General features: G+C 39.5%; 2 protein-coding genes and 2 non-coding genes across 4 annotated transcripts; 3 read left to right on the top strand and 1 right to left on the bottom strand.

Moving 5' to 3' along the window:
- The first annotated feature begins 584 nt into the window (after positions 1-584).
- polh (polymerase (DNA directed), eta) lies at positions 585-7540 on the top strand. Its single transcript, XM_041788653.1, has 10 exons — positions 585-845; positions 1201-1335; positions 1473-1696; positions 1814-1992; positions 2724-2827; positions 2945-3064; positions 3276-3399; positions 4967-5032; positions 5144-5316; positions 5417-7540. The coding sequence occupies exons 1-10, from the start codon at positions 709-711 to the stop codon at positions 6351-6353; spliced, it is 2199 nt and encodes a 732-aa protein (XP_041644587.1). The 5' UTR covers positions 585-708; the 3' UTR covers positions 6354-7540.
- Positions 7541-8692: 1152 nt separating this feature from the next.
- On the bottom strand, positions 8693-21542 carry gtpbp2a (GTP binding protein 2a). The gene is made up of 12 exons (XM_041789872.1): positions 21120-21542; positions 19208-19234; positions 18571-18755; positions 18285-18393; positions 17975-18172; positions 17098-17272; positions 12360-12579; positions 12121-12256; positions 11956-12014; positions 11680-11851; positions 11137-11301; positions 8693-10994 (listed from the first exon to the last, which is right to left on the bottom strand). The coding sequence occupies exons 1-12, from the start codon at positions 21306-21308 to the stop codon at positions 10812-10814; spliced, it is 1818 nt and encodes a 605-aa protein (XP_041645806.1). The 5' UTR covers positions 21309-21542; the 3' UTR covers positions 8693-10811.
- On the top strand, positions 14606-14688 carry trnal-cag. Its single transcript has one exon. It is a non-coding gene; the product is annotated as a tRNA-Leu (tRNA).
- trnal-cag lies at positions 15288-15370 on the top strand. The gene has a single exon. It is a non-coding gene; the product is annotated as a tRNA-Leu (tRNA).
- Positions 21543-22176: the final 634 nt, after the last annotated feature.

The following is a 22176-nucleotide window of genomic DNA, read 5'->3' as shown; positions in this document are numbered from 1 at the left end:
TTAGTTTGGTTCATGCATGAAAAGCACTGTAATAACGATTCTACTAAATATCTGGGGGATTTGTATTGCAAATTTGACTGCTAGAACCAGCACTGCCAAAATAGAGGGTGGGAACTGTGAGCTCTACAGGCCATGAAATGTTAGCAACTATTGATAATCAAACATGTGCACGCATAAAGCACACTCTCAGGCAATTTAATACTCAAATTACTTGATTTGTTAGTTGCTTTGTTGCTTCAAACTCAAGCTGCTGCCTCAGAAAATATGTCTACGTTTTGACTTCGCCACAAGATGGCGATGTTTTCCCGCCAACCCCATCATTTCTCATTGTAGCATGCTAACTACGTTCGAAAAATGGGCCACAATTACAGATTAACCAACTAAAGTTAGGTCAAAATTGAGTTTCCATCCTAAATTCGCCAGCCTTGAGAAATTAAGTTATTTTCAAAGTCCATGGGTTGATGACTTGCTACTACTTTTCGAAGTTAGGGGCTCGCTCGCCTGACCTTATCAATATGGCCGCCGTTGAAGTCCACGTCGCCTGTTGATGACGTTTTTATGTAACTTTTGACAACTGCGCGGAATCTGCGCGAAATACAAAGCAGCAGGAAGAGGGGTACCACTCAGCACTCGGTTAAATTTAAGTTTGTGGGAAGACCTCCCCGGTACCCTGACCTGTTTGGGGTTTAATTCGTCTTCTTCTCCGTGATGGAGTACGGAAAAGAAAGGGTGGTGGCGTTAGTGGACATGGACTGTTTCTACGTCCAGGTGGAGCAGAGGATCAACCCAGATTTGAGAAATACCCCTTGTGTGGTGGCCCAGTACAAGACGTGGAAAGGAGGCAGGTGAGTTTCTGATACAGAGACGTCAGTTTTTGTGATCAGTGCAGCCATAGGTATTAGCTAGAGATAACATTGCAGAGCAGGATTGGTGTACTTTCTGAATAACATTAGTGAGTAAAAGTCACAGTTGTAAATGTCTTTTATTCATTACTGTTAACCAGTCAGCTGATACATCCCTGCTGTTTTAAGCATGTGTTTACTAGTTGCACTGACCATTTAAATAGTAGTCTCTGTGTTGGTAACACACCCGCCTTTATTTCCCAATTATGATCTTTTTTAATTTGATTTAAAAAGTGTGGTTTGCAATTACAGCATGCATCTTAATGTGCTTCTAAAGTGAATATATATCCTCTTTTAGTATCATAGCTGTGAGCTACGAAGCTCGGGCCCATGGTGTCACAAGGAACATGTGGGTGGACGATGCAAAAAAACTGTGCACAGATCTCCAGGTGGCACGAGTGCGTGAGTCTCATGGCAAGGCAGACCTGACACAGTAAGCCCTGGTGTCTTTCAATGTAACTTCTACATAAGTTCCAAAGCCATTAAACATTTTTTAGACAGAATGCACATCATATGGAAACATCTTTGAGACAGTCTGTAAAGAAAAATAACCACCTCACTCATTTGTAGTTACAGAGAAGCTAGTGTGGAAGTGATTGAGGTGATGTCCCGCTTTGCTGTGATTGAGAGAGCCAGCATAGATGAGGCCTACATGGATCTGACTGCTGCTGTACAGCAGAGGCTGAAAACGATGACCGACAAACACATTGATCCACAGCTGCTGAAGACAACCTACATTCAGGGGTTCCCACAAAACCAGGAAGCATCTGCAGAGGAAGCTGCCTTAGATAAAGGTAAGCAAAACGTCTTACTAATCTATTACTGATGACTGATGTTAAAAAGTGACACTTCACCAAACCACAGATCTCAAACAGAGTTTACTTTCTTAACATTATCTTGTTTGTCACCAGAGGAGCAGAGGTCCAGAGGTCTCCTCCAGTGGCTGGAATCCTCGTCTGTTGCCCTACTTGGAGGGCAGACTTCAGCAGAACTGCAGCTAACTGTGGGTGCACTCATTGTGGAGGAAATGAGGGCAGCAGTGGAGAAAGTCACAGGTTTCCGTTGTTCAGCAGGGATATCACACAACAAGGTAGGAAAAGCATGTCCATTTGAGCTTGCTTTCTACCTTTCAAATGAAAAATCAAATCAAAAGATACAATTTCTAGAAACATTTTGTGTGCCAAATAAGTAGTGTGTGCGCTCTTCATGTGGGTGGAGTTGTACCATTTAATTCAACACTTTCACCACCTGTGGCAGTCAGAGCTGGCCTTTGTAAATTAATTTCTAAATACACCAAGGCTTATTTGCATGCGAGGGGAGCAATTTTGTACCAAATTTTTGAACCTTCCCTCATTTACATGCATGCAAATGGGCCAGGTGCACCCAGGGCACTGGTTGCTTGGCTGAGCAGTTAGTGTGCATTTTTTTGTGCAGTGAACATTGATTTCCTCTTTTCATGTGCTGTGTGGATCAGACTATTTGCCTTTTTTTCTGATTTTCACAGCTTCAGGACACACAAGAAGCAGCACTTTTCCCTTCCCTTTCTTTAAAAAAAGAGATATTCAGTCATTTTTTGAGAGAGAGCACTGCCAATGTATTTGTGCTATTTGGACAGTTTGCAGGATTTTGCTTGCAATTTTGTTTATAAAAAATGCAAATGCCTTGTTGGATGCCTAAGACTTCTTTTTAATTTGGTCAGGTGTTGAAACAAGTGTCAATATTTTGCATTTTTTACTTTATTCAAGTTTAAATTTCTGGTTACTTGACAACTCAAGTTATGAGGATGCAGTACCTCTATTCTAAAGTGTACATCCATTCCAGGTTTTGGCCAAACTAGCCTGTGGTCTAAACAAGCCTAACAGACAAACTGTGCTGCCTTTGGACTCAGTGACAGAACTTTTCAACTCTCTACCCATCAGCAAGATGTGAGTTAAAACACTACCATTGAGACATATCTCATCACAAATGGCACTGGTAAAAGACCAAACAAATGTAGACTATTTATACACTGAACTCCCGTGTTGCTCATTTCACACATGCAGCCGCAACCTGGGGGGTAAACTGGGAGCCTCCATTACAGAAACTCTTGGAGTAGAAAACATGGGAGATCTTACTGGCTTCACTAAGGCACACCTAGAACAACACTTTGGAGAAAAGACAGGGTAAGACAACAGATATGTCTAAGTCAAAAAGGTTTTGGGTTTGGGTTTATTCTTTTTATTTTAAAGTCAGTTTGACTCTTTTTGATTAGTCTAATCTTGCACTATGTTGTCCCAGCATACCTGGTAATAAATGCTTATAAATATTATTGTTTGATAAAAATGCTCCAGAAAAACAAACACCAAAAACAATATTTGTCTGCCTTTTTTGCAGTCAGTGGCTGTACGATTTATGCCGGGGAATTGAGTTTGAAGCAGTGAAACCCAGACAGCTTCCCAAGTCCATTGGCTGCAGTAAAAACTTCCCTGGGAAGACCTCGCTGGCTACAAAAGAGCAGGTTTGGCCCATCATTATGTTCTCTTTTTTAGTCCCACTGACTTATCATTGGAGAGAGGGTGGTAAAGCCCTAAGCAGACTCCTGTCTGAGGCCTTCTACATACCCCCACCATGCACCAGACATACCCACTCTGTTATTCCCACAAAATCAGAGTATAATTAGTCATTTTAACAACAAATATAAAGTCTATAACATTTTGTAACAGCCTGAGATACAGACATATAACTTAAGTCATTCTGAGTTACAAATAAGTCGTCAACTAGGCTCACATATAAAATAGTACCACTACAGACCCTTATGTCTTTAAACAAAAGTAACTTTAACCTGAAACAAATGAATTACAGAAACTATAAACTGAATTCTACTGCTCATTGTAATAATTAAGTTTGTAGTATTATCTATTTTAATTTTCTCATGTGCCTGATATTTTGAAAAGTTTGCCACTTTATTCAGTGGTTTATTATTTTACGATTCCATTAATACTTCAATAACATGCTCTATCAGCACCTTAAAGTGTAAGTCATTATTAGTTTTCTCTCCTGTCTGAATTTAATGCAGCTGATCTGTGTAAGGACATTTAATTGATCAGAACCATCATGGTAGCTCCACAGAGTTATAGGGTAAATTCACTTACTAAACAATGGTAGAAGCTGACTTTTGACTAGAGAGGTCCCACAGCAGCAAGTGGATTTACAGGAGAAAAAGGATGAGTGTTTAGCAGGAGAGAGAGGGGCAGAGCAAGTGGAGAATGTGCCATTATTCATCAATCATGGATGGCACAATCTCCAAAAATAAATGAATCAAATGCACACCAAGGTGTAATGCCTGTGTGGGGGAAACACTGCATGTTCGTTATCGCAGTAAATACAAACACTGGAGTAGATAAAAAATTGTGCAAAGTGAGGCTCTACGCTCACAAGTGATCTTCGGTAAGACAGCAGTAGGCCTGTGTTCACAGCAGAGTTGTAAACTAGGTGAAAACACATGCCAAAAGTTCATGGACTTCTTAACTTTTATAATGTCTTCCATCTGAGAAATCAGCACCAACCCTGACTGACTGATAAGTGAACAATCTGCTCTTGATTTCTCTTTCTCCTGTGGCTGTCTGCCTCTACCTACATGCACATATCTCACATACAGGCACATGTGGAGCTATATCCACAATATCATTTTTCCCAGTGACACGCACTCTTTCTTTTTATACTACCACTGTTTTCAATGCCTGTAAAAAGCTCCACTATCTCACAGACTGAGGCTCTTTCTGACCATTTTGTTTGGCCATTAATAACAATCCCCCTCGAGATGCACAGGATTCATGAGGGAGAAAAAAACAATAAAATATGGATGCTAGAGAGAACAAAGTACTAAAAGGTGAAAGCTGTAAGTCTGTCTGTAATGTAATGTTTCTCTAATTAAAAACATCTAATTAATCATGAGTAATTTATCACAGAACCTGTAGCTTATTGCGATTGTTTAAATAAACTGGCAGCACTTTTTTAAACACATATGAAGTGTAATTTATAATAAAGAAAGCCTTAGCATTAATCAACATTGCTAACTTGTTAAGGTTCAGTACTGGCTTCATCAACTGGCCTTAGAGCTGGAGGAGAGACTGACCAAGGACAAAGATGCGGTGAGAAATCTGTGTTGGTTGTGTTATTTAATTTCTGAAGTACGATCTATTTTCTCATGCTTTCTTGGTTTCATGCTAACAGTTTCCTTTCCTTCCTTCACCACTGTACAGAATGGTCGAGTGGCTAAGTTACTGACAGTCGGTGTGCGTCAGCTCGGAGATAAGAAGCAGAGCAGTTTCTCTCGCTGTTGTGCTTTAGTGCGCTATGAAGCCACCAAAATATCAACTGACAGCTTTGCCATTATCAAGAGTCTCAACGCAGCAGGGAACCACCAGGCAGCATGGTAATTACTTGTAGAATACAACAATACAGTTGGACAATTACAGTCCTTGGTTGGATAGATCTGGTTTGACTTATTACCCTTTGTCTTGGATTGTCTCCAGGTCTCCACCCCTCACGATGCTCCATCTCTCAGCGAGCAAATTTAATGATGCCCCGTCAGCAGGGGGCATTGCAGGCTTTCTCTCCAGCAATGTCCCATCAACCCAGCTCTCCACACAGCAACCATCTCAAGTGAAAAATGACTTGGCATGCAAACAACCCAGCGCCATCCAGTCCTTCTTCCAAAAAGCAGCAAAGAAACAAAGTCAGAGGGTTAAAAAAGATGTGGAGGAGGAGGATGAAGATGAAGATTTCACAATTATCCAATCAACGTCACTTAAAACCTCCGCTACTGATACTCAGTTGGAGACAGACACCAAAAGGCACGTTTCTCAATTGTCTTTCTCTCACTCAAAAAATGGGCTGCCAAGCCCCAATTCTGGCATTTCCTCTTTCTTCCAGAAGAAAAGTCTTGAAAGAAGCTCGCAGACCTCTTCTCCATGTAGTAAGGTGGAAGCAGGACAGGCTTCTGAGCTGGATGTTGAGGAAGACGTTGAAGATGCTGATCCTGTTGTTTCAGGCTTACAGGAGCAGCACACCTCAGAGATTACACCTCACAAGTTGCTGTGTGAAACAGTTGACAACGACACTGATCCAGAGATAAATAACCCTCCTCCAAATGTGGCCACAGAAGACCTGATAACTTGTGAGCGCTGCGGTAAAGAGGTGCTGGTCTGGGACATGCCTGAACACAATGACTATCACTTTGCTCTAGACCTCCAGAATTCACTCTCCTCATCCACCAGTGCAGCCAGCATCTCTTCTCCTGTTTCTGCTTCTTCTAATGTCTCTCCAGCTCCTCTTAGAGTTGGAGCAGCAGGCACAGCCCAGTCCTCCAGAGGAAAGACAAAAGGCAGAGGCCAGTCGGGACCACAACCAAAGAGGCAGAAATCAGGAGGAAGTACAGGCACACTGGATGCCTTTTTCAAGAGGAACTGAATTTTTGCTGCATTTTTATTAGGAAAAATAAACATTTGTAATAATGCATATTTATCATTAATATGTTGATCTAATGTATTTATTTGATTTTGTGCATTTGCCTAGAAAATGTGAAGCCATATTGAGAAGGATATAAAACACAGAACTTGTTTGAATGTATAATAGTTAGGGTCACAGATGTTTATGTACATACATAAAGTATGGACCAAATATTGGGATTAAATGAATGTTAATTTGAAATTTTTAATTTTTAAATTAAAATATGTTTTTTAAATTTCAAATTAGCAAATAATTTGACCCACTATTGCCTCTTTAAGAAAGGAATTACTTGAAGGAGCATTTTACATCAGTATTAGTAACAAAATTTTAAACTTCAATGAGTTCAGTAAAAATGTATTGAAGGCTAGAAGCACTAAGCAGCATGCATTCAACTTTTTTTACTCTTGCTTCTTTAGTAAGGAGTTAATTTCTCAAGATCTTGAAATAACTAAATTAGACTTTCAAACAAGCGTTTGTATCCTGAGACAAGTCAGTGAAAAATGTGCTTGTTTTTACAGGAAAACTGAAATTAAAATGTAGGAGGTGTGGCTATTAAGTTATGAGACGGCTTATGAGAATAAAACCAGGTGATTCACGGTCAGTGTTATATATTGAAGGTTTCGTTTTCATACACAACACCTGCAAGCTTATAACAAGTGATGTCTTTAGTTCACTGCTAGCTACTGGTTGAAGTGCACATGTTTTTGCTAAGGCATCTGAGACTCCTGGTCAAAAGGAAAATGCAAGCTAACTTGTGTAGACATTTTGGAACAAATTAAAGGAAACCCACATTTTTTAGGAGTGATTATGTGCGATGAAAATTTGATCTGCAAAGATGATCCTGAGACAAGACGGCAGTCAATGCATTGTTAAACACCATCACTGAGGATGAGAAAAGCACGACAAAGCAAGTCTAAATTCAAGGCCTTGTTGATTTTCTTTGACATCAAGGGTATTATTCAGGAGGAGTGGGTTCCAGAAGGGTCAACGGTGAATCAACACTATTACAAACAGGTTCTGGGAAAACCGCGAGAAAAGTCCAAAGAAAGAGGCCACGACTGTGGAAAATGGTTTTTTTTCTTATCAAGACGATGCATCAGCAGTTTCTGAAAAATAAAATCGCAGTGCTTGATTGCCCTGCCTGTCAACCTGATCTAGCAGTGTGTGACTTTATCCTAAAATCTGTGCTCAAAGGAACACGTTTTGAGTCTGTGTCAGAAGTTAGAAAAGAACAAGAGTTTCTGAGACAACTGAAGAAGACCTACTGCTCTGCTTTGATCAGTGGAGGACCTGCGGTGGTGTGTTGATGCAGAAGGGGAGTATACTGAATGAGAAAGACACAAAATGTTTATGTTCAATGAAATTGTATTACAGCAGTAGTCTGCAAGCAAACTCCTGCACATTTTTTAATGGCACATTAACATTGGCAACATTTTAATACTAAAACATTGCTAAATTTTTTTGCACGGACTATGTCTTCAGTTGTTCCAAAAATAGGTTAAAGACTCATTTTAGGATATTCTATCTTATTTATTGCTTGTAACCAAGCTGAACCATGGTTGCTCCTTCCCTTTCATTACAGCAGCTTTGGATGATGTTTTTCTTTTTTGAAACTGATGATTTTCAACAAATTGATGGTTAAAAGGCTTAAATCTTTATTGCTTTTAAATGTATTTTGCAGGTGTCAGGTGAAAACCCGTATCTCCAAAGTCACCACTTTTAGGGAATTAAAAAGATACAAGGTTTTGGCCCGACGTCAGCGACAGAATTCAACAGAATTTTATGTGTACACATTTTTGACAACCCCTATTATGGATGAATTAATGAAGCTTATTTAAACATGGTAGATGTCTACATTTATGGAAATTCACCTTCTAGCCAGCAGATGGCATAATTATGAAAAATAAAGAACTGGAATTTCATTAGCTATGCATCAAGACCCGCTGTGAAACTGAGTCATAAAATGTTCATTTTAAAGACAATAAGGGTTCATACTTTAACACTGGCTGCCTTCATATGAGAACAGTTCTGTAGTTACAAACTTCATTTTCCTGTTCATTTTTTACATTTTCTACTACAGTGAACCCATCAATCTGTGTTCAACTATTCTTGCCTTGTCTTACATCATTCTGTCAATAAAACTTCTTATAAGTAAATTTCTGGGAAGTGAGAAGTGTATATTATGTGAGCCAGTAGATAAAGCACTTATGTGGTAAGTGAAAGTAAAAAAACAAACAAACAAACAAACCACACTTTCTAAAGAGACAAAGTTTTATTTATGTACATCAACATACACAAATTGGATCTGTACATAAATATTGCATTTCACCCAAATAAACAACATATTACACTTTAAATTAAAAGAAAAACAGGTCTGAAACGTGAATTTAAAACAGTGAAAAAGTGTCTTAAAGGAGACCGAGCAAAAAACGTGTTAAAATGAACAGTAAAATCTTGAACTAGAAATCTATATTATATTCTCAGGTGTGTTAAAACAAACACCTGATGAAACACTTCTTAAAGGCTAGAAAATATTTTGGTTGAAATGCAGTCTTAGTTCTCCTTTCCTTGATTGTGTGCACCCAACTCTGAACAACATGGGTGTAACGAAACGGCACACACTTCAGTTGTATCAGTGATATGAGTGGGACATTAGCTTATGTATAATCCACACAAACATGCTCTAATAAGACAGACGATGAGGCTAACAGCAGCCGTGAACAGATAGCATCTAACATTCATTTCCAAAGTCGTCATATATATATATATATTAAAACGTATTAAAGAGTAGCACCAACTTAAGTCTTAAAACTCTGGGGTGTAATGGAAGGCTACAAAAACAGTAGCTCCATTAGGCACTGTGTTAAACCCCATCCAAGTTAGTGAAATCAGTAACACAAGTGAGGAGACGACATCAAGTACCTCCAACACAATTGCTTTTAAACAGCTACGTATGTAGGCAGCATTACATAGTAGATAATCCAAGTTCAAACATCTCTTTGGGAGAACCACCCTTGCTTTTCTTCCTCAATCCCTCTGCCTATTCAGCAATAGAAACCTCCACAGGAGGAGTTCTGTGAGAGTGGAATGCTGTCTAACACCATATCTACACTGACCTGAGTAACTAAAGCACTTGAAAGATAGGCAGCAATCTCACCGCACTATCGATTGTGAGGCATCATGTGTGACAATAAAACAGTTCTTGCAGACATACGTGACATAAAACTAGTTAAAAGGTGATTGCTAATGTGAGTCTTCTTGGCAGGTAGGGTCTCCCGTTTGCATTCCCTACAATGCTGTCCTTTACCTTTATAATAAAGTGCCTTTATCTGCAGTTCAGCTTGATGGTCTAGCCTGTAGACAACTAACAAAATGTGTGAGATCCACACTAGTATCTGGTGACTTTCACTTTTTTTCATGGTGTTTTCACATGTGCAAATAACTCCTGAAAATTTCAACACAAACATTTGAATTTTCACCTTTTCACTCCTGCCAGAACTGGTAAAAATTTCCATGTGAAATCAGACAGCTGATGATTCACTGCAAGAGAGCACGAGTGAAAATTAAGTTGAATATTGCACCAGCTTTGAGATATAACATGCCTGGTGCAACATTTATGCATGCTTCATACTCTTTCTTGCTTGCCAGTAAGCCTTCATCGTGAATATTTTCAATTACAAGTCGTACTGAATTAAAAGGGAAAACCTGTCAACTTGAGAAGATTTCAGCAGCAAACTGTATTGAAATTTTCTGGAGAGCATGTGTGAAACCAACCTCACAATTCATTAGCTGTTTTCAAGACAGATTTAATCTGGGAGGCTTGTTTTTATTATCCAGGCACTATGTTGGTAACAAGCTGCTGTGTCATTTGTGATACAGGTTACACCCTGCCATAGTTGTAAACGATTCATTGGCCAAAGGTTTATCAACCCTGGCAATAATGTTTCAGTGCAGGTCTGTATGTGCATCTATTTTAAAATGTATGGTAGGAGTGCATTTAGGTGTAAACTGAGTTAAGCAGCACTTAAACATTGGTGTGAGAGAGCAGTTTTATACTTGCCACTCATTAATGTGTGCATTGCATCTAAGTGTTCCAAACGGTCAATGTATCACTTTGGTAGGTGTTGCTTTGTGAATGTGATGAGTAGTGGCTGAGGGGTTTACTCTTGTCAGTGCCATTTAAAGCAACACTTACAACTCAAAGGCAGAAAACAGACTGAAGTAAGAGCAGTTTTTGAAAAGCAGAAGAGGACTTTGGTGGCAACAGGGGTTTGGAAAAGGGTGGTAAAACAAAATCCTCTTAAAGGGAATTATGGTGCAAGGGAGAGGGTGCTCTTTGGAGAAAGCAAGAGGTTGTTTAATTAAGCACCCTGTTTTTTGGTGGGACGGTGTTTTTCTGTTGTGGTTCTTTGAGAAGATTTAGGCTTCATCGTCCTCACTTTGGGATGGTAGGTACTGTGCGATGGGCTGCAGCTTAGTGACGTGACCGATGCCTTTTGTGACGCCCTCTCTGAAGAGCACCTTAGCCCCCACCTTTAGGTATTCTGGGTGTTTGATGAACTTGAAGAGAACCACTGCTTTCTCGCCTGTTCTCAGCTCCTCCTGTGGTACAGTATCACATCATACAGAAGACAAAAGATAGCAATCAGAAGTCAGATCCAGGCTGTGTATAACAAATCTTAACACACAAAATCCAGGGCTTAAAAACTGGAAGGGAAACATCAACCTCAGTGGCTTTACTAACCTTGCCATAAACAGCCTCCACAGTGGCAGTCTGTCTCACATTACCTATGTGCACAGTAACCTGGAAGCCCTTGTGGAAGGTCTTTGCATGAAAAAGCAGCACAATCTCAGCCTCGAACATCCAGCAGATGGTCGGATCCATCTCTGGGCTCACCATCACCATACCCTGTGGATGAAATTCAAACACATTGTTTCCATTAAAACTGATTAACTTCTGTTGCAAGTTTGCTTTATTGCAGAATTGTAACTATACAACAAAGGCATCTGATACATAAATTTACCTCAAGTTTTGGTTTACTTTCTCCTAACATTTGTCTATGTTCAAGGTTTTAGTTCATCATTTGGCAGCACCTATTATTGTTTTATGATTTCTTTTGGTTTCTGCCTGTGCCAACTGCTTGTAACTTTTTCCCATATAAATCAATAATAAAGCCCTGAACTAGATACTTATCTTCCCAAAAAACAATATCAAACTCCATCTAAATGCAAAGGCAAGCAATTAACTGAGATAAGATTTTAGTAAGTTTGGTACTTAGTATCTGACCTTGCGTAGTAGTGACCGGTCAAAGTTGCCCAGTGCGAGGGTGGCAGCCTGGCCAGCTCTGAGTACCCTGCATCCTGAGCGGTTTCTTTGGATGCTACCGACAGTCAACTTGTGGAAGTGTCCTGAGTCTGTTGGCCCTACTATGAGATGATCTCCCTCACGGCAAATACCACTGTACAATCAAAGAGAATCGTAAATTAGAGTTATACAAAACAAACAAACCAACCAAAAAAGTTGATTAAAAAAAGGATGGAATAAAGATTTCAACACACTGACCTGTATAGTGTACCTCCCACTACTGTCCCCACCTCTGGCACTGTGTAGATCTCATCCACCTGCAATGATGCACGCGACCATCAGGCACTTCTAAATCACCAAATGTTTACTGAATGTATGTTTACTTACTCTAAAAGAGTGTGCATGTGTCAGCTGATCACCTACCTGAAACTCCGTAAGCTGCTGCATGAGCTCCTCCTGCTCCTTGCTGTTGCTGAGAGGAGGGATGATGTTGAAGAAAACCTTTAGCAAGTCTAGACTTTCTCCAGACACACTGGACACGGTGAAGATTGGTGTAATGCTACGGAAAAAAACACATCACACAATCAGAATGCATTACAATATTAAAAGGGCTTTAAGTCAAAGAAATGATTTTGTATTTGCTTTAAATGTAGTCATCATACTTGGGTGACTGGGCAAACTGCTGTGCTGCAGTGACTGCATCATCTGTGCTGCTCACAACCATGGGCACCTTGTTGCACCCCGGCTGCTTTAGGACACGCTCCAACTGCCGCACTGTACGCTCAACAGTAGCCCGCGTGCAGAGGTCCACCTTACTGATGACAATGAAGATGGGCACCTTCAGTGCCATGGCGAGTCCAAGATGCTCTCTTGTTGTACCAGCTGGCAAAAATGATAGAAAAAGAAGGTACTCAGTGATGACTGTCTACATTTAAAGAGCACTTTACTGCAACAATATATCACCAAGGTCACAAACAAGGAGTTAATTTAACCTGTTACATATGGTTTTTAACAGATCAGTTTGCGTTATATAAATGGAAAGCTCAGTGTTTTCACCAAACAACCCTAAGCTCATAAAAGGAATTCCACATCCTTAAGTAGAAGGTTGCTGTGACAAAAGATAACACTACTTCCAGACAGATGAATTTAAGTCTAAAGGTCAATAAACTATTTCAGTAACTGATAAGTCAGATAGATTTTTACCATGATGTATGATTGTTGTGTTCTCGTAGGAAGGTTCCAAGACTGCAGTAAAAGGATGTTAACCCATATTTGGTCATTAAGTCGTTTCACACTTGGTGGTCCAGTAAGAACACATTATTATAAATGCTGTGAGTTTCTGCACACGCAGCAGTGCCCTGAATGGGACAGGTCTGCTTGGTCATGTTCAACAAAACACAGCTCGCACATGAAAGAGGAGACAAAATATAACGTTTATTATGTCTGGTTCAGATATATGTAGGTCACATGTCAGCCTATGGCATTAGGATTTAAGGGCACTGACCCATGGCACATTTACAGAAAGAGTGACACAGACTCAGAATAACCTCTCATCAGCTGAGCGCTGGTTTGTTTTGCTTGTTGGGATATATATATAGTGTACCCAAGGTAAAGATGGTGCAACTTCTTCAAGTTCTTTAAGGTGATGGGTGAAGTTGGGTTGCCAAAACATTTATTAAAAAAACAAGCTGCCCTTTGGCTTTTTGACGTGAAAAGGATACTGCTTAAGATAGGTCCTATGCCTTACGCAGATCCATTACCCTACGTTTCATAATTTAAACCGTGGCTCTTGGGTTGCAGACAGTGTGTCCCCTTTCTGTCTTTAGCGTGGCTAGGGATGGTCCTCATTCTTGACCCCATTTACCCCATTTAGCCTTATTTAAGGGCAGGCACCCAAATAAACATGGCAACACCAACAGAGCACAGTGGAGAGATATCCAATCAGAAATCTATATAAATTAAAGAGGGCGTACACTTATAATTGAACTTTGGACTGGAAAGGTTCACAGAGCTAGCAAAAGTAGCATGCAATGACAGAATTGAGAAATGTTTGGTAAAATGTGGGGACTATTTTAATTACATCAGTAGAGTGGGTAGACAATGAACATACAGTCCCTAGTGTTGATGTAAAATAAATTGAATCATGGTGCACATCAGTTATGGAAGATCCATTTCATGCTAATCTTTTTAGTGTTTTATTTTATTTTGTCATTTTTGTTTGCTTGTTTTCCTTTCCTACTTTTCTCTATGTCACTTTATTCTCTTTACTTTATATGTACCATACATACTTGTATGAGTATATGCGTGTGTGTGTAGTTACATATGATTTATCTTTTTATATATGTAAATATGGGTTATCTGATCTGTCGACCAAAATGTGGTCATGTTAATGTTAAATTCAATAAAATATAAATTATATCAAATAAGATTGAACATTTGGCTCAAATTCATCGACAGATAAAACTAACATGCTCAACATCTATAAAGAGATTTAAATAGTGAGCTGACTAGATTGGTAATTTTTCCCATTTCACAGACAAATGTTTGTTATCCTTGCTATCTGAGGACACATGGATAAACCAAACATTTCCAAAACAGATTTTTGGTGGGTACCAGTTGAATAGGGTTCATTTATGCCAGTAGCTTATAAACTGAAATGTCTAATACCATCTCCTCGATGAGTTCAGCTTTCATCTACACATCTTCTAGCTATTGGTATTAATAAAATATAACAAGCAATCGATTTAGAACTCCATGTTATTAAAGGCTTTGCTTCAGAAGACTCTTTACAGAAGGTCACAGTGTGTTCCTATTTGGGCCCACAGGCAGCGCATGTTACAGCCCCTCCTCCTTCCTCTCCCTCTCTCCCTCTCCCACGATTAACATAGTGAATGCAATCTCACTGTAAGTCAGGATGGCCGAGCGGTCTAAGGCGCTGCGTTCAGGTCGCAGTCTCCCCTGGAGGCGTGGGTTCGAATCCCACTTCTGACATAACAGTGTTTTCCTGCGTATATCAACAATTAAATGCCTTCTGTTACATGTGCACACTGGCCAAAAGATAAACAACAACTGCCTTGATTATAGTCCATGAACCTACACAGTAGCTTGAATACAAAAGACAGGTTTGTGGCTGAATACAGTTATTGAAACAAATGCTTGTACCCATAAAGCATTTAAAGATCTGACTTTTCTTAAAACAGTCATAAAACAAACTAAAACAAGAGCAACAACAAAAAAGCACTGGGCTGGAGTCTGAGGCAAAAACTATCTACACTACACTTTAGTTTCAGGACAAACAGCAGAAAACAGACAGCCAAACACTGGCAGCATGTACCATAATTCTTTCTAAGAACTCCAGCAGCCTGTGCTCAATACCATCTCCAAACCTGCACGCTATTTGTGTCCTAAAACATTTGCAACACTTGCTCTATAATGTGTCTTTAAAATGTATGCTTCAAAACGCAGACTCCACACTCTTGGTCACAGTGTGTTCTTATCTGCACCCAAATGCAGCACATGCCTCTGCCCCTCCCCCTCCCTTTCTCTCTCTCCTCTGCACTTCTAGTGGAGCAGCGCGCATGCCGCAGCAGGTCAGGATGGCCGAGCGGTCTAAGGCGCTGCGTTCAGGTCGCAGTCTCCCCTGGAGGCGTGGGTTCGAATCCCACTTCTGACATCACATTTTTAATTATTACAGCCCCAGACTGTATTAAAAGACTTTCTGCTCTCACAACAAGAAAAGCCATGAAAGGACATGAAACAGTGTATTCCATAAGCAAAGCCTTGGTGTCTTAAATTCTGCACTCAGTTTCTTTTGCAACAGACATGAGTAGGAGCATATTCTGCAGAACTATCAATAAAAAAGCAGTTCAAATAAAAACACCCATAAGTGAGGGTGCCAAATAAAGGAAGTGGTTTAGGCTCAGCCTCTTCCATTTCTTATGAGACATGAGCAGACCACTTTGCAAGCTGAAAGCTTGACAACAAAGAAAGAAATGTAATGGCTGCTGGAGAATTAGTCTTTACCTGCAGTGAAAAATATGAGGAGCGAGGATGAGCCCTGTACTTTTATCATCTAACACGTCAAAGGAAACATGTATAGAAACCATCAAGTGCTGCTGGGAATATCTCATAAAGAGTGTGAGAAATTCAGACACTTTATTTTATTCCTAATGTGCTCATGAGTCGGTTTTGTGCAAACTAGCAAAGGCTGTCATCTTTATACTGTTATGTTACCAGTTTAGTGAAAAGAAAAAAATATGTGAAAGCAACGAAAGTTGCTTTATTTAGGTGTTAGCACAGAGAACAATCTTAATGCTAACCTGCCTCAAAAACTTGTTTACTTTCCTCAGAGAAGACGATGTTCATGTAGCAGCAAACAACATTTTTGCCTCAGTGAAGAGACTCCTAACTTATCTAGCCTTTTTCTCTAAAATATATGTTTTGTCAAAATTATAGCGATGTAAATCATAGAAAATGGACTGCTGACTGCTTCAAATACCTGGGGCATAACTCTGCTCAAGTGTCACGTTTCTTCTGCAAGGTCAGCAATGTTGACATACAAGGTTTCTAACAGAGTCTGCAGGTCCTAGGTTTTAAAGTCTCAACAGGATCAAGCAAAGAACTAACTCCAGTGGGTCAGAAGACTTTGACATGAATGGATGGTATTTGAGATATTTTTGGACTACTAGTGGCAGGCGGGGGGACAAGGAGGAGGTGGTAGGAACGGTGGTCTGTTACATAAGGTCAGATATCACATGTTAGCCAAGTGCTAAACCCCAGCTGCCCACTACAGTGTGGAGGCAGGGTGTATACAAACATAGACTGTCTGTCAGACTGGCCCTGATAGTGTCTGTAACTCTCTTGTGTCACTTTGACAAAGGCACTTTCAACTTAGCTTATCTATACAGTAAAGTCAATGAATTCAGTGGAAAAAGGAGTGACAATTTTAACACATTTACCTGAAGCTTAAAGGTCACATATTTTACTGCTTTAAGAGAAGTTTATATTGGTCTCATAGGTCCCTAAAACATGCCTGTGAAGTTTGTTGCTAAAATACACTCCAGTATTGTTTTATTGTATGTCAAAAAAAACTCCCTCTGTTTTAGCCCTGCTCAGAACGAGCTGTTTCTGTGTGGATCAGGAGAGCAGGGCAGAACTTTCTCTCAAGTGGAGAGGGCCAACCGAACCTGGGGGCGGTGCTAACTCCCCACATGACATCATGAGGGGAAAATCTGAGAACAGCTAGTTTTAGCACACATTTTCTGAAAGGTGGAGAAAGAGGGATTTTTCTGATTCCTGGGGGAATGTGGACAGGCTAGGGGCACATATTATTGCTACAAAAGCCTGAAAAAGTGTATTTTGCATAATATGTCACCTTTAAATGATTCATTTGATACTTACCAATGCCAGTATTTGCGCTGACAACCAGCATAGCGAAATCTGGGCAGTAACTGGTGAGGCCAAAGATGGTGGTCTTCAGGTACTTGTGGTGGCCTGCCAGGTCGATGAATGTGATCATTTTAGAGGCACTCTCGCAGATCTCCTCTGCTGTTCGAGATTCGCTGTAATTCACAACCTAGAAGATATATAAAAAAAAAAATCCTCTGTGATCAACTTGACTGTATGGGTCATGTCAGACAAAACTTTTTAACATTTCTTGCATAATGCTGTTTAGTTAATGTTGTAACCCTGCAATAATATGACATCATATGAAATGTTTTTGCTTGCTGTGTTACCAACAAAAATCAACAAGTCATGTCTGATCCATTTAGACACTTTACAAGGCCCCTGTGATTACCATGTAATGTTGTTTTTCATTTGTACCGATGCTGATAGAAAATTTAGAAGGATACAAAGGATGAATTTAGGTTATTCTCTGGCACAGGGTTGGGTATCATTAGGGTTTTTCTAATACTGGTGCTAAATCAAAAATTTTAATACAGCGCAGTGACTTAACTGTGCCTAAATCGCAACCTTTAAGAGGAAAAAAACGTGTCGAAAGTCATGTGCCTGGGTATAATATATGATTTACAGAAACATCTTTATAAGATGCCAGTCAAACATGGGATAAGAAAAGGAAACTGTGTAACTTAGCACATAAATCACACATATTCTGTAACGTATATCTTGCCTTTCATTCGGCATGGCAGGGTATCAAAATGAACCATGGATATCTTTGGTGTAATTCGGACCGGTAGGTATCGGACGTTTTGGTACCGGTACCACGTTTGTACCAGTTTTCAAATACTAATGCCTACTCTGGCCGATCTTTCCTCACCTCTCCTTTACTATTGAAGCCAAGGATTTCAAAGCTGATGCTTGATGTGCGTCCTGTCTGAATCTCATGAAGATGCCTGAAGAGGTTGAGCCTTGCTCTGCCCCGGCCATTGTCAAGCTCACCTTGTGTCAACACACCTAACAGGGTGGACTTGCCAGAATCCACATTACCCAGCACTGCCACTCGTAGGTCCAAAAACTAAATTACAGAGAAAAAATAGAATTATCTTAAAAACAAAAAGGACAAATCAACAGCTTAATTTCAAAAACCACACAGAACATGCCTATTTTTTTTTTTTTTTTTTACTTACCTGCTGATCGTCTGGCACCTTGCGAATGAGAACCTCAGCAATCTTTCGAGGTTCATCAGCATCATAGTCTACCTCTCGCTGTCTCAGGACAGTGATATCAGCTCCAACTCTTTCAGGAAAAACGCAAAACAAAAAACATTTACTTTACTTTGTCATAAAATTATTTGGCAAACTGGATTCAACTTTATCCATTTCCTCTGTTGACAAATTGTTTATATAACATTAGATCTTGATTTAAAACAGTAACAATACACAATCAGTCAAATTTGATAATATAGTGACTTACTTCTCTGCCAGTTTATGGAGCGTCTTCAGTGATGCCCTCATATCATCCTCTGATAGGCCCACAAGCATGCCATTGTCCTCGACACCTATCTGATAGACAGCCTCGCCTCGACCCTCCTGCAGTCTCCATTTCATTTGTGTTGCAAGGTGCTCAAAACGGTACTGTGTGGGGTTCACCAACTTCAACTAGACCAGAGAAAGATTTCAGAATTCAGTTCTGAACTTTTTACCACGCCTGTGAAAAATAAGGATGTAAAGCCTAGACAACTGTTTAACTAACTCTAACTATACAGATGATTACTGTAGGACTAATTCAATTAAATTTGGCCTTCATCTTTGTTAATGTAGTAGGGTAAACTGCTGCCCAGATACTAAAAATGATCTTGCTAATCCCTTGTGGTGTCAGTTTTCCATTGCAGACCATATGAGACTGCCTTTATACATTCAAACAAATGAGCCACATATTTCTGACAGCTTATTGTAGTGAAGACCAATCTGTACATACAGCTTCCACATCCATAAAAAGGCTGATCTACAGCTCTTGTTCAGTTTAAGGAGTTAAAAAGAAAATATTTTGAAAGAAACCAAATCATCCTTTGCACACTGCACTGTCTGTGCATGACAGCTTATTTGCTTACCTTGTACTCTATATTTCCCTCTTCAGCCTGAGAAACAAGGAAGAAAAACAAAAGAGGGATAAACAGAGACACAACAGCTGTCAGACTGAAGAGAAGCGAGACAACAGGCTATTGATTTTTTTTTTAAACACAGAAAGAAAAGCAATCCATCTGAATGAGCAGAGTACTATTGAGAATAGGTAGTCATTGTAAGCTATAGAAATTGACTAACTAGCCTTGATACAAAGCTGCTTCGTATGGCCAAATGATAAAAGAATTCATAAAGATTACACAGTAAATATATCTAAATGTGTGGCAATTATCTCAGATGTGTTTTAATAGTAGGGCTAATAGGACAGTGTGGTTGTTGACAAACTGGGGATCAGCTGAAGCATGAACTAAAGATAGGGAATATGTTGAGACTTGTCCTAAGAGCCACTACAGTGGTTAGGGGACACAACAACAACAGCCAAGACTGACCTATACATACTACTAAGATAGAGACAACCTATATTACAATTTATATCATTTATTCCTTATACTAGACTGCTAGGCTGCTGGCACAGATGCTATTTTTCTAAATTTACATGTCATGAAAGTCTTGTGACTTTTATTACAACAAAATAATGCAAATAAATCAAAGATACTCAAAAGTTATTTTCAATTTAGGAGAAACGGTATAATTTGAGGGGGTTTTGGTCATTTTTTCTTTGCATTTCTGGAAGTTGATAACTTAATTTGGTAAGAATACAGGACAGGCTTTTATAATCAGTTTGCTTCTGCATATGCTTTTTCAGTCACTACTCAAAACATGATGATCAATCTTGTAAAAAATGTCCACACCGCTTACACTGTCTGGAACTTGTGTTTTGACTGAATAAGATTACTACTACTACATAATTTGGATAAAGGTTAAGGTGAAAGGAGATCAATGTACACCGTTTAGGAAAGCTTTAAAGGAAACAGTATTTACTTTGCATACTTTCTATTTATATTGTTTGGTACATTATACTGATATATGTTCAATTTCTCTGTCATTTTATAAACATACTTTAATGTCACTATTGAGTCAATATTGTTAAAGTGCAAACACAGCGCATTTAATAACGTATTTAATTGATCGATTTCATTCGGGCACTTGAGAGGGTTTTTTAATAACTTTATCCTGATTTTCCTTGTTTGTATTTGGCCTGTTATGGTGCATTTATAATCACAGTCTTTATATGTTTTGCTATGGACTGTTGATAATCTAATTTGTGTGGATTTTGATTTCATGTTTGGACCCCAGGAAGAGCAGTAGCTGCTTAGGTTATAGCTAATGTGGCTCTTTATTAACAAATGTATAAACGTCAACTTTGAGCGTATTAACGTCCATGAAACTTACAGTATAAACTAATTTCATGACTAAAATTTCATAACTGTGTTGTAACAGGCTTTGAGTGAAAGCCAGGGGCTGTAATAGTAACATTAGCCGGATAAAGTGCGACTGAGCACATACCCGCCCCCTGTTAGATATTTACAAACACAGCTGCCCCCCTCTACTAGCTAGCAAAAGTCAAGCTATCTTTGGCAATCGACTTCAAAGACATCTTAATGACTCACGACTGTGTTCTAAAGCAAAAGGAAATTTCGATCATAATTCAGCAGTTAAAGTGAGATTGCAAATATAAGCGAAATAGAGCAAACTCATTCATTTTTCTTTATGGGACCTACTACCGGTAATTCAGCTACGTGTCACTGAGTACAGAGAAAAGTTATGGAGCGATAGCTTCACCCAAATACGAAAACAAAGAAAGCTAATTCGTTTAACCCATCACATATTGCACAAAACCCAAGTTAACATTATCATTAGCAAGCATTGCTGGGTGTAGTAAATAATATTAGCTTGTTAACGCTAGCTCTAATGTCAGTTTACTTAATAATTCAGGCTTACCTCCGGAGGTAGAAACGGGGTGTTATTGCTTGGTTTGAAGTTGCGAGAGAACCGAGCCTTGGATTTCTTGCTGTTCTTGGGCTTTTTTGGGGCTACCCCATAGCCATTTCCCGGTTTGAAGTTGGACGCTTGGGAGCCAGAGCCGTGTCCATTTCCTGAGCCAAATAAGTCCGATACCCGCTCATCCATCAGCTAACGTTACTATTACACCTAACTTGTTAGCTAGCTTGCCTCTATGTCGATAAAATGATGCTAATGTTACAATAAACCCCGGTCCAGCCGCGCGTGGGAGTGTATTTGAGTTGAATAAGCCTGCTTTGAATATATACCACCCCCCCAAAATAAAAACAAAGAACCTACCCCCTCTAACTCTTCAAACCGAACAATAACAGGACGGTACGAGGTAGTCGTTTTGAGTGTACAGTGTGCTCACGTCATATGTTAATGTGGGTGCGCGTGATTCATACAACTGTGGAGCGCGTGTGAGCGGTACGCTGTTTTCTGACTTGTTCAACATTTCATGTACCTTTAAACCCCGCCCGCCTGGCCATTAACATTGTGCATCCACAAACACAACGTTTTGAGTTCTTTTTGCATCAGCCAGGAGAGAAAATTATTACATAAGACTTCATAAAGATAGTTTTGTATAATATAGTGACAAAAGAGCGAAAAAGTTCCTCCAGCTAAGCGATAAAAACGTATCAGCTAACGTTTTGATGAACGTAAAGATCCTACCTTACTGAAATCAAAAGATCTCCCATAGTTACACTTTTGAAATGGTTATAATTTGAGGGTTTTTTTAGGTAAATTTGCTAAAACGGGTAACGGGTAATTTTCGATGCAGTGGTAGTTAGTGGCGTCTGCTTTTTTGACAATCTGCTTCGTTCAAACACGTAAAACAAACAAAAAAGTGTGGACCTAAGTTATTCTGATGCAATCCAGTTCGATACCATTGCAACCTGTAATCTGAGCGATAAAAGATAAATCTGTTGGCATGAGAGGGAAGGCAACTTACCTGCCACCTTATTTAAATATCTATAGATCATATCTCACTGAA

This window comes from Cheilinus undulatus, linkage group 6 (assembly GCF_018320785.1).
Source record: "Cheilinus undulatus linkage group 6, ASM1832078v1, whole genome shotgun sequence".
NCBI lineage: Eukaryota > Metazoa > Chordata > Actinopteri > Labriformes > Labridae > Cheilinus > Cheilinus undulatus.
The sequence above is the reverse complement of the archived record's forward strand: the minus strand, read 5'-3'. Positions and strand labels throughout refer to the sequence as shown.

Excerpts from the sequence above, each read along its gene's own strand:
- polh (XM_041788653.1), top strand. The coding sequence starts at position 709 with ATGGAGTACGGAAAAGAAAGGGTGGTGGCGTTAGTGGACATGGACTGT. Across the intron at positions 5,033-5,143 it reads TGACCAAGGACAAAGATGCG|AATGGTCGAGTGGCTAAGTT; the intron begins GTGAGAAATCTG and ends ACCACTGTACAG. Across the intron at positions 5,317-5,416 it reads GGGAACCACCAGGCAGCATG|GTCTCCACCCCTCACGATGC; the intron begins GTAATTACTTGT and ends GATTGTCTCCAG.
- gtpbp2a (XM_041789872.1), bottom strand. The coding sequence starts at position 21,308 with ATGGATGAGCGGGTATCGGACTTATTTGGCTCAGGAAATGGACACGGC. Across the intron at positions 11,852-11,955 it reads GTGGGAGGTACACTATACAG|TGGTATTTGCCGTGAGGGAG; the intron begins GTCAGTGTGTTG and ends TTGATTGTACAG. Across the intron at positions 10,995-11,136 it reads TGGAGGCTGTTTATGGCAAG|GAGGAGCTGAGAACAGGCGA; the intron begins GTTAGTAAAGCC and ends ACTGTACCACAG.